Here is a 12,517-nt window from a genome sequence, read left to right as displayed (position 1 = left end):
ACAATAAAATAACAGAAAATAACAAAAAATAATACAATAAAATAATAAAATATAATAAAAAGATAACTTACAATAAAATTAATAAAAAAATACAAATAACATCAAATAAAAATTACACAACAATTTTAAACCAATACCACCACCACTTTGCCACAGCAACGCGTGGCCGGGCACAGCTAGTATATATATAAAAGGGTAATGAAATTTCGGCCTAGGACAAAACAACAAAACGACACATCCCAGAAACACTAAACTTGGCAGCACAACCCCTCATCCATGCCTCCACGTTCATACAACAAAAAGAAAAGAAAAATAAAGTACTGATTAGAGGGAGAGGAATAATTGTTTTTATCCAATTGCTGCTAGTTAGAAGACTAAGCTTGGTCTCCTAGCAACCCACTCAGCCCAGGGGACAAGCAGAGTTAGGCCTCACTTAGGCCTCTTCCACACTGCCTATAAAATGCAGATTATCTGAGTTTAACTGGATTATATGGCAGTGTAGACTCAAGGCCCTTCCACACAGCTATATAACCCATTTATAATGGACTTAATGTAAGGTAAAACCTTTACCCTTTACCTTAACTACCAGCAATTCCTCAATACTTTATTTCCCATACCACCAGACTTGGCCACAGCAACGCGTGGCCGGGCTCAGCTAGTGCAAATATAAGACTCTTTGGAATGTTTGTTTCCAAAGGTTCCAAACGGAGAGGCGCGGCTATGCAAATAAGCCTCATTGGCTTTGGATCTGAGAGGGGCGTGCCCTGCTCCACAGAAGGCGTGGCCATGCAAATCAGCCCCGTCGGCTTTCAGTCTAAGGGGGCGAGGCGTGGGAGGCGCGGCTATGCAAATCATCCTCCTGGGACCCCGGGCAGCCCAGGTGGCGGCGCTTCAGTCCTGCTCTGTCCGGCGCCGAGGCAGGTTGGTCCTCCCGCGATGCCTCCGCAGGAGCTGCCGCCCGTTCCCCCGCACGCTCCCCGCCGGCGCCTGCTAGAGGAGTCGGCCTCGGCGCCGCTGCGGAGCCTGGAGTGCGTGCTGCTGGGCGACGGCGCCGTGGGCAAGACCAGCCTGGCGCTCAGCTACAGCACCAACGGCTTCCCGGCGCGCTACGTGCCCACCGCCCTGGACCGCTTCTCCGGTAAGTCCATGCCGGGCCTTCCAAGAGAGCGCTCTCTCTCTCTCTCTCTCTGGTATTACTGAAGGTGGTTTGGTTTAGGAAGCTCTTCCCTCCTATTTGTTCTGTTCTGTTTCTCTTTGCAGATTGCTTGGTTGAGGTGAGTTTGGAAATTCTCAATAAAAATATTATTTTTGCCTTTTGTCCTTAGCTGTGGTTCAAGTGGATGGGTCTCCCATCCGGCTCCAGCTGTGTGACACCGCAGGGCAGGTAAGACATGATGATTATGATTATTGCCTTATTATTATAATACTCTCTTACAAAAAATTTAGAAATTAGAAATATGGATAGGCTTACCTTTCTCATGACTAAGAATAAAGGAATGAAAATAAAGGAAACCAACTGGAAACAAATACAGTAGAGTCTCATTTATCCAACACTCGCTTATCCAACGTTCTGGATTATCCAACACATTTTTGTAGTCAATGTTTTCAATAAATCGTGATATTTTGGTGCTAAATTTGTAAATACAGTAATTACTACATAGCATTATTTCGTATTGAACTACTTTTTCTGTCAAATTTGTTGTATAACATGATGTTTTGGTGCTTAATTTGTAAAATCATAACCTAATTTGATGTTTAATAGACTTTCCCTTAATTTCTCCTTATTATCCAACATAGTTGCTTAGTTCTGCTGGCCTGTTTATGTTGGATAAGTGAGACTCTACTATAAATGAATATCTCATGTCAAAGAATAAAAAAATATTGATAAGAACTACAGATAAGAACTACATATATATATTCTATTTACTGCAATTAAATAATTACAACAACAATAATAATAAAATAATTAATTTTTTCCAGAATAAGCACAGTTTAGTGTAGGTAATACTCATAGTAAAATAGATGCTCTAACTTGCAGTATTAAATCTTCTCTATTTATGTCCCCTTTTTCATATCTATATATTAACCCTTCTTTTTCTCTCTTTTTTCCTTTCTTCTTTTCTTTTCTTTTTTCCTCTTTATTGCTATTGTATTATTATTGTATTATATAAAATAATAAATAAAAAGTAATAAAATAAAATAAAAGTAATAAAATAAAATAATAATAAAAAGTATTAAAAATTATTGTAATACTCTCTTATTGTGCACATCATTATTGCCTTATTATAATTATATTATTGTTGCTTTAATATTATTTTATTGCATTTTTATAATTTTGCCATATTAGCATCATTGTTATTCTTGCACTATTATTATTGTATTATTGTTGTTATTATATTGCTGTATTATTATCATTATTGTTGCATTACTATGATTGCCTTGTTATTTTATTTCATTATTATTATGCCATATTATTATTATTTTCTTGCATTTTAATGTTATTATTTTATTGCCATAGTATAATTATTATTACCATTATATTGTTGCATTATTATTCTTGCCTTGTTTTTGTTGTTGTATCGCCATATTATTATCATCATCATTATTGCATTATTATTCTTTCCTTATTATTTTATTGCATTATTAATATGTCTTATTATTTTCATTCTAATTATTGTTGTAATTATTATTTTGCCATATTATTATCATTATTTTTCCATTATTGTTTTTGCTGAATTATTATTTTATTATTGCATTGCTATATTATTATTATCATCATAATTATTGTTGCATTATTATTCTTGCTGTATTATTACTTTATTGCCTTATTATTATCATCATCATTATTGTTGCATTACTATTCTTGCTGCATTATTATTATTTATTTAATTATTGTATTCTATTATTATTTTATTGCCATATTATTATTAATGTTATTTGTCACATTATTATATATTATTTTATTGCCATGTTATTATTATTATTATTGTTGCATTATTATTCTTGCTGTATTATTATTTTATTGCCATATTATTATCGTTATTGTTAATGTTGCATTATTATTGCCATATTATTATCATTATTATTATTGTTGCATTATTATTCTTGCTCTATTATTATTTTATTGCCATATTATTATTGTTATTGTTAATGTTGCATTATTATTGCCATATTATTATTATTATTATTATTATTATTTTATTATTACAGTATAATAATAATATTTGTTGCATTATTATATATTATTTTATTATTATATATTATTTTATTTTCCCCAAAACCTCCAGTATTTTTTGCTGGTTATGGGGGCTCTGTGTGCCAAGTTGAACTATGCAGGTGAACTGTAAATTCCAGTACTGTCCGTACAACTCAAAATGTCCAGGCTAATTACCCTCAAAACCCACCAGTATTCAATTTCGGGAATATTGGGTATGCATGCCAAATTTGGTCCAGATCCATCATAGTTTGGGTTCATATTGCGCTCTGGATGTAGATGAACAACAACTCCTATAAATCCCCCCAAAGAGCTGCAGTATTTTTTATGAGTCATGGGGGTTCTCTGTGCCAGGTTTGGTCCAGGTCCATCATCGGTGGAGTCCAGAGTGCTCTTAGATTGCAGGTGAACTACATATCCCAGGACCTACAACTCCTATAAAGCATGGTGAATTCTCCCCAAACCTCTCCAGTATGTTGAGTTGCTGATCAATTCCTCCGTTTGCTGTGTGCCATAGAAAAGAATAGGAAATGGCTATGGGAGAGGCAGTGGGTGGGGTCATGCAAAGTCCACACTAATGGAGAGAGTCAGAAACACTGGGGTGTCTGTGGTGGAGGAAAAACAGAAAATCTAGGATGAAATTGCCCCCGTATGAAAGTCTTCACTTGGGTGGTGGGCAATGTGGTGTTTGTGGAGGACATTGGCAGGGCTCTTGGACATGTTCATGATGCTCGCTATAACCTGCAATGTCATTGGAAAGAGGGCCATCGGTGTCTCCTGGGTAGTGGGAGCTAGAGCTATTTGTGGAGGCAGGAGCTTGTCTGTGTAAGTGGACACCCCAGCCAATGTCCTCCACCCACACATACATATTTTCACTTTTATTATGTGTATAGATGTATAGATATACTGTTCCTCTTTTCCTCTTAATCTTTTGTCCATTCAAGCTTAGTAGCTGGGGGATTCTGAGGTTTGTAGTACAAAATGGCTTTTTTTTCCTTTCCAGATTATGAGGAAGGACTGTGCAAACTTTCTTTCCCTTTGTTGTTCATGCCTTTCCTCTTTTCCCCTTAATCGTTTTGCGTTCAACCTTCTTAACCTTCCTGTGGGTTGGCATGCAGCACACCAGGATCTGCCTCTCCCTCTTTAGCCGCACTTTTGAATTCTTTCTTTCTTTCTGATTTTTAGGTCGTTTTTAAAATGTACAGTGGTGCGTCTACACTGTAGAGTTGATGCAGTTTGACATCAAAGTGTTCATTCTGTGGTGTAGACTTAAGTATTTCTTCTGGTAGGCCTTAACCATTCAATTGTAAGGATCAATTTTAAACCCACTTTTTGTGTTTACTGTATTTTAATCCTTCTTCTGTGTATTTTAATACAGGTATTAGAATATTTTAACCTATGCACATAATAAAGGGGTTTTTTTTCCGTATCAGGAGCGACTTGAGAAACTGCAAGTCGCTTCTGGTGTGAGAGAATTGGCCGTCTGCAAGGACGTTGCCCAAGGGACACCCAGATGTTTTGTTGTTTTTACCATCCTTGTGGAAGGCTTCTCTCATGTCCCCACATGGGGAGCTGGAGCTGACAGAGGAAGCTCACCTGTGCCCTCCCTGGGTTGGATTCGAACTGGAAACCTTCAGGTCAGCAACTCAACCTTTAAGTCATCAGTCCTGCCGGAACAAGGGTTTAACCCACTGCACCATCGGGGCCTCCATAATAAAAGTGAAAATATGTACCGTATGTATGTGTGTGGCTGGAGAGTCCACTTCCACAGACAAGCGCCCACTTCCACAAATAGCTATAGCTCCCACTACTCAGGAGACATCAATGGCCCTCCCTCCAATGACATTGCAGGTTATAGTGAGCACCATGAACATGTCCAAGAGCCCTGCCAATGTTCTCCACAAACACCATCCTGCCCACCACCCAAATGAAGGCTTTCATACGGGGACAATTTCATCTTAGATTTATAGTCTCCTTCATGGAGAAAAAAAGCAGGGTATAAATAAGAATAGAAAAAGTGTGCATAATCATAATAATAATAATTTTTCAAATTTATACCACTACTTTTTCTCTCTACAAAGGAGATTTGAATATTGTACAGTAAATATTATAAATTTGTGTGCACATTTATTTATAAATGTATTTATAAATGTTATAAATAATAATAGGAAAAGTATGCATAAGTAAACATAATAATAGAAAAAGTATTCATAATAAAAATTAATTATTATGATTATTTATACCCTGCTTTTTCTCTCCATGCAGGAGACTATTATAAATATTATAAATAATAATAGGAAAAGTGTGCATAACAACAACAATAAAACAGCAGCAGAAGCAACAACAATAACAATAATATAATTGTTACTCTCCTAATGCCTCGAGACAGTATGTCTTATGTTCCTGAGCTGAAAATCACTTACTGTATATACTCGAGTATAAGCCTAGTTTTTCAGCCCTTTTTTTTAAGACTGAAAAAGCCCCCCTTGGCTTATACTCGGGTTAGGGTCCTGGTTGGCTTATATTTGGGTCAGCTTATACTCGAGAATATATGGTACATTTATTATTTTTCTCTATTATTGTTGCTACTATTGCATGTATTTTACTCTTTTTATTATTATTAATGCATTTATTATTTCACTGTGATATTATTAATATTACATTTATTATTTTACTCTATTTATTATTACATGTATTATTATTCTCTTTTATTATTATTACATGTATTTTTCTCTATTATTGTTGCTACTATTACATTTATTTTACTCTATTTTTATTATTAATAATACATTTATTATTTCACTCTGATATTATTATTACATTTATTATTTTACTCTATTTATTATTATTATTATTATTATTACTATTATTACATGTATTATTTTACTCTATTATTACTAAAATGATACACAAGCATATTTACATTGAGGAAGATGGGAGTAATGATTTAATCAGAGTTGGGAAGTCTTATCTTAAATTAGTTTTGTGTAAATATTCAGAAACATTTAACCTACTGATGCCTCCCTAGTGACATCCGGCAGGCTCCATTCGTTTTGAGTTTTAGAAAGAAAGTGAAGACCTGGCTATGCGAGCAAGTGTTCAAAGAATAAGTTTTGTTGGCTTAGACTCGGTCTGGACTAAGGTTTATGTACAAGATTCTGTGGGTGAATGGCTCAAGTATTTTGTATTGTTTTAAATCTGTATTTAACTGCTTATGCTTTTATTATTTTGTATTGTTGTGTATTGGCATCGAATTCTGCCGGTTTTGTAAGCCGCCCTGAGTCCCTTTAGGTGAGAAGGGCGGGATAGAAATGATGGAAATAAATAAATAAATAATCAAGGTGGCCAATGGCAACATTCATACTTGCCTCCAACAGACATGAGTTCTTTCTCCCAACCTGGACATTATTCCACAGAGCTATAAACCCCACTTGCCTTGTTTCCAACAGACCTCACAACCTCTGAGGATGCCTGCCATAAATGTGGGCAAAATGTCAGGAGGGAATGCTTCTGGAACATGGCCATACAGCCCGGAAAACTCACAGCAACCCAGTAATTCTGGCCATGAAAGCTTTCGGCAACACATTGTCCCTTCCCTGATGAGCTTATTAGTCATTTCAAAGTAAATTGTTCTTGAGTTCAAAAGTGGAAGCTTCTCTCTTGACATTCGCACTGTGTTGAAAGAGATTTATTTTTTTATAGGCAGGAGTCAATACAGAGCTAAAAATATATTGAAAGGCACCGACTTCCATATAAGTTTTAGTGACCTGGCTTGATATTAAAAAACTGATATGAGAAGTCGGAAAATCCCTAGAGGCTTTATCCAATGGGTTTCAAAACACAACTGATCTTGAGATGGCAAAAGATAAATACCTGGGGAATCGTGTTTATTTTGGGTTTGCAGGGACTTGCGGAAGGCGTTGCAACAGGGTGGGAATTCTGCGGTTTGCCTATTAAGGTGTAAGTTCCTGTTTAGTTTGTACTGAGTGCTCCAAAGCCAGTTAACAGTTATTTAAAAATTGCCTTGATGTAGAAGGAGACATTGAATCCATTTGAAAAGGTACATCATGAGTGGGATGGTTTGTTCCTGACCGCTCTCTTTCAGCAGTCCTTCCCAGTCAATTGTAAACTATGAATTTTAAATTTTCATTGTATTAATATTGGTGTGCAGGTGAACTATACATCCCAGTACTTACAACTCCTATAAATCATGGTGAATTCTCCTCAAACCTCTCTAGTATGTTCAGTTGCTGATCAATTCCTCTGTTTGCTGTGTGCCATAGAAAAGAACAGGAAAGGGTTCTGGGAGAAGCAGTGTGCGGGGTCATGTAAATTCTACACCAATTGAAAGAGTAAGAAACACTGGGATGTCTGTGATGAAGGAAACACAGGAAGTCTAGGATGAATTTGTCTCCGCATGAAAGCCTTCACTTGGGTGGTGATGAGCAGTATGGTGTTTGTGGAGGACATTGGCAGGGCTCTTGGACATGTTTATGGTACTCACCATAACCTGCAATGTCATTGGAAAGAGGGCCATCGGTGGCTTCTGGGTAGTGGGAGCTGTAGTTGTTGGTGGAGGCAGAAGCTTGTCTGTGTAAGTCGACACCCCAGCCACACACACATACATATTTTCACTTTTATTATGAGTATAGATATAGATGAAAAATTGCTTTTTTGTATTGTTTTTGGTGTGTTTTATTGTCCCTTTATTTCCAGATAAAAGTGTTGTTGTTGTTTTTATTATTATTATTATTTTCATTTATTATTATTATTATTATTATATTTTGCCTTGAGCTGTGAGGGGAGGCAGGTAGTAAATAATAAAATAATAGTAGTAATAATAATAATAATAATAATAATAATAATAATAATAATAATAATATAATAATAATTTCAATTTGAGGGGAGGTAACTATTATTATTATGTAAATAATAATAATAATAATAATAATAATAATAATAATATGTTACCTGCCTTTCCCACAGCTCCACAACAATAAAAAATATAATTTTTGAGAAAATAGGGAAAATAGAAAAAATTCAAAAAAGCGGTTTTTCATAATATATAAATGTAAAACAACTACATTGAACACAGCTAAATCTAAGATGGTCACTCTAACATAAAACATACACTAATAAACAGATATTAGACATACAACTCCTGGAAATAGTCTGCAAAACTCACACTAATTTATCTGGATTTTTACTGCTTGTTTAGAAGAGAAACCAGAGTTTTTCTATCCCCCCCCCTCTCTCTCTCTCTTACTGGGTTCAAAAAAAGATGGTATGCCTTAGAATCGCAGGTGCCTTTCTATATATATGAAAGCCAAAGTATGTATGTATGTTGTGGTTTGTAGCCTTTGTTCAAAAGGGGTGATTATTCATTCAAACCCTTCAATTATTGTAAGCTAAATAATGTACAATGACAATGAAGCAATGGTTGATTACCTGTAACTGTGTTTCTTCAAGTCGTGATCTGTGAAATTCACACATATGCTCAGGTGCAATTACTACCATATGTGCATATTTCACAGACACCATGAAGAAGAAGAAGGAATGGTTGCTTACCTGCAACGGTGTTTCTTTGAGTGGTGAGCTGTGAAATTTGAACATGTGGTAGTTATTGCAGCTGAGCATATTTGCGCATTTCACAGACACCACAAAGAAGAAGTTATTCTATTCTATAATGAAGGGCATGTGTGCCAAGGTTGGTCCTGATACATCAAGCCATGTAGGAGCCCACATACATACACATACATCCTATGATAGATGATTATTATGCAGGTCAAGGACATGAACAATGTCCTCCTTACCTTCCTTCCCCTTCCCTCCTTTTTGCCTGCAGGACGAATTTGACACGCTGCGCCAGGTCTTCTACCCAAAGGCGGACATCCTCCTGCTGTGCTTCAGTGTAGTGGCACCCACCTCTTTCCAAAACATTGCCGACAAGTGGTACCCTGAAGTGCGGCGCCACTGCCCCTCCACCCCGGTGCTGCTGGTGGGCACCCAGTCCGACCTGCGCCAGGACGTCAAGGTGCTGATCGCCTTGGCCCGCCACCGAGAGAAGCCTGTGCCCCCTGGTGCTGCCCGGGCCCTCTCCGTGAAGCTGGGCATGGTGGGCTACCTGGAGTGCTCCGCCCTCACCCAGCACAACCTCAAGGAGGTATTCGACACGGCCATTGCGGCGGGGCTGCGGCACCCCGAACACCCCTTGCCGAAGGCACGCAGGGGCCCCGCCAGCTGTCTCCGAACGCTCTCCATAGCCTGGTGGAGGAAGTGCGTGTGTGTGCGGTAGCAGGTCGTTCCCCCGGCACGAGGCTGGGCTTCCTCTGGGGACGCCTATAAGGCATGCGGCTATATGATGTGATCCCTATCCAGTTGACATGGGCACATTGTGGGACCGGAATCTTGTTGTTTGTGCCTATTTAGAAGTGGCGCTCCATTGGATGGACAATGGGGTCAGGAGGGGCTGGCATGCGCTCTGTGCCAAGTGGTTGATAATATTGGCACCTTGGCTTTCTCAATCCTCTAATGACCAGAATTTGAATCTCATCGTGGCAATATTGACAAAGGAGGTGTTTGGCTTTAGGGACCAGCGTCTTGAGCAGAAGGGAGCAACCAAAGGAGCCACAATCTCTTTGGACAGTGGGGCGGATTGGAGGGTTGGCATTTGCTCTGGATCTTGTGCCATGTGGCTGATCATACTGACAATGTAGCGCTAGATAATTCATCCTGATGAGCACTGTATGGTTCTCATCAGGACAACATTTGCAAAAGTGGAGTTTGCCTTTAGGGACCAACTTCCTGGACGGAACTAATGGATACACAATCTCTCTCAACTTTTGGAGGATAACTTGTGTCGAAACCACTCCGCTCCTGTGCTTGCCCCATGCCAACCTGAATACCTTCCAAATATATTTATGAGAGAGGAAGAAATTGTGCTGGGATGACAAGGAGTTGGACTAGGTGCTCATTGGGATTCCTTCCAACCCTCCAGTTCTGTGGTTCTTTCCCTCCTTGTGGTCTACAGTGCAAAATTTTCTCTTGCCTTCTCTGAAATTTCAACTTCAGACTGTCAAATCGAATGTTGCAATGAACTTAAGCAGATTGTTTCCAGAATTTTTGGAAACTTATAATAATAATAACCCAAGTGCCTTCCAATTACCCATTAATGTATGGCCAATGCGTGAATTTCATAGGTCTTTCATAGGCAAGGAATACCCGGAGATGGTTTGCCATTACTTTCCTCTAAAACATAAACTACATTCCTGTGTATTTCTGCATTTGAATCCTAACCTGATCAGATGAAACGTGGCCTTCAATCTAGGCTGAAGATGGGGAGATAACTATTGGGTAACCCAGTAAGGCATGTCCCTGCCATTTATACCATGAGAGTTTATTCCCCCCCCCCCCCCCCCAGATCTTTTGGACAACCTCTTTTTCATAGGGCTTTACATTTTCTAAAAAGTATATATAAATTTTTCCCTACATAGGTTAATTTGCCTGGCCTTAATTTTCTTTGTACTGCTGGATCTGTGCAAACCACCACTTCCCGGTTTTTAAATTTGCTTTGAGGTTTCCAGAGGTGGAGCAGTTCTAATTTTCCATTGTGAGCTTCTCTTTCAGTTCTCTGTTTCTCCCTCGGAAGTGGTTGGTATTGTTAATAGTAGCCAGATTCCTGGGTCGCCTAAAGCCCCATTGCTGGCACCTTTTGCCTGGGAAAACATGCAACAATGCAGCTTTCTGCCTGTGAAATTCTGAAGAATCTTGGACTTTCTTTCTGTTCCAATTGTTTCCAATTCAGAATAGATGGCGCTGCTCATGGGAGAGTGGGATCAGTTTGGATGGCACCCCTTGCTGTTTGAAACCCTCCCTCCTGGAAAAAACAATTTCAAATGATACGCTTGATGAACTTCGGCAGGAAAAAAAAAATCAAAGAGCTTTCATGATTCATGATTCCAGGAAGAAAACATTCCTGCAACCTGAAGAAGTGCAGCGGTGTTGCAATTTACACTGGAATTGTTTGTTTGTTTTTTTGCCCTGTGGGGTTGAACATTCATTTGATGTCTCTCCTTATGGAAACCATTAAAAATAATAAGCTATTTATAATATTCTGAATGCATGCTTCCATCATGGGCTGCTATTGCAGGTGAGCGCTGGGTTGGGAGGTAAGGATTTGGAGCTTCGGCAGTAGATTGCCCTGGCATTCAATTCTTATAATATCCTCACGTCCTGTAGAATAAAAGGCTGCTCTATTTTGCAGGAACATAAAAATGGGCCTCCTTAGGCAGGTACTTGAAGCAATGTGGGTTTGTGATGATGCATGTATTGTATGCTTTCAAGTTCAATGTGTTATTAAAGGCTTTCATGACCAGACTCACTGGGTTTCTGTGATTTTTTATGGCCATGTTCCAGAAGCATTATCTCCTGACGTTTCGCCCACATCTATGGCAGGCATCCTCAGAGGTTGTGAGGTCTTTTGGAAACTGAGCAAGTGGGGTTTATATATCTGTGGAAGATCCAGAGTGGGAGAAAAAACTCTTGTCTGTTTGAGGCAAGTGTGACTGTTGCAATTGATCACTTCGATTACCATTGAATGGCCTTTCATCTTCAAAGCCTGGCTGCTTCCTGCCTGGGGGAATCCTTTGTTGGAAGGTGATTAGCTGGCCCTGATTTTTCTTGTCTGGAATTTCCCTGTTTTTGAGTGGTGTTTTTTATTTACTGTCCTGATTTTAGAGTTTTTTTAAAAAAAATACTAGTAGCCATGAAAATGAACAAAATCTGGCTACCAGCATTAAATAATTCTAAATTCCAGGTGAATTCCAGACAAGAAACAATCAGGACTAACTAACACCTCCCAACAAAGGATTCCCTGAGGCAGGAAGCAGCCAGGCTTTGAAGCTGAAAGGCCATTCAGTGCTAATAAAGGTGGTCAATTGCAACATTCACACTTTCCTCAAAGAGAGAAAAGTTCTTTCTCCAACCCTGGACATTCCACAGATATATACTGTAAACCCCACTTGCCTAGCTTCCAACAGAACTCACAACCTCTGAGGATGCCTGCCATAGATGTGGTCACAACGTCAGGAGAGAATGCTTCTGAAACATGGCCATACAGCCAAGAAAACTCACAGCAACCCTGCCTTCAAGCTGTCTCCAACATACAGCAACCCGTTGCAGGGTTATCTTGGCAAGATTAATTCAGAATCAGTTGAGAGGGGATTCCAGCTCTGGTCTCCAGAGTTCTGATCCAATGCTCATATACCTATCCGACAATCTCTTTGCTGTGTATCTCCCTCTATG

The 12,517-nt window shown here is 38.7% G+C and overlaps 1 protein-coding gene across 1 annotated transcript; it reads left to right on the top strand.

The window, feature by feature from the left end:
* The first annotated feature begins 812 nt into the window (after positions 1-812).
* Positions 813-11,590, top strand: LOC100567337 (rho-related GTP-binding protein RhoU). The gene is made up of 3 exons (XM_008113833.3): positions 813-1,138; positions 1,326-1,384; positions 9,060-11,590. The coding sequence occupies exons 1-3, from the start codon at positions 937-939 to the stop codon at positions 9,507-9,509; spliced, it is 711 nt and encodes a 236-aa protein (XP_008112040.2). The 5' UTR covers positions 813-936; the 3' UTR covers positions 9,510-11,590.
* Positions 11,591-12,517: the final 927 nt, after the last annotated feature.

Source organism: Anolis carolinensis, unplaced genomic scaffold (genome assembly GCF_035594765.1).
Source record: "Anolis carolinensis isolate JA03-04 unplaced genomic scaffold, rAnoCar3.1.pri scaffold_10, whole genome shotgun sequence".
Lineage (NCBI taxonomy): Eukaryota > Metazoa > Chordata > Lepidosauria > Squamata > Dactyloidae > Anolis > Anolis carolinensis.
This window is presented reverse-complemented; position numbering and strand designations above follow the sequence as displayed.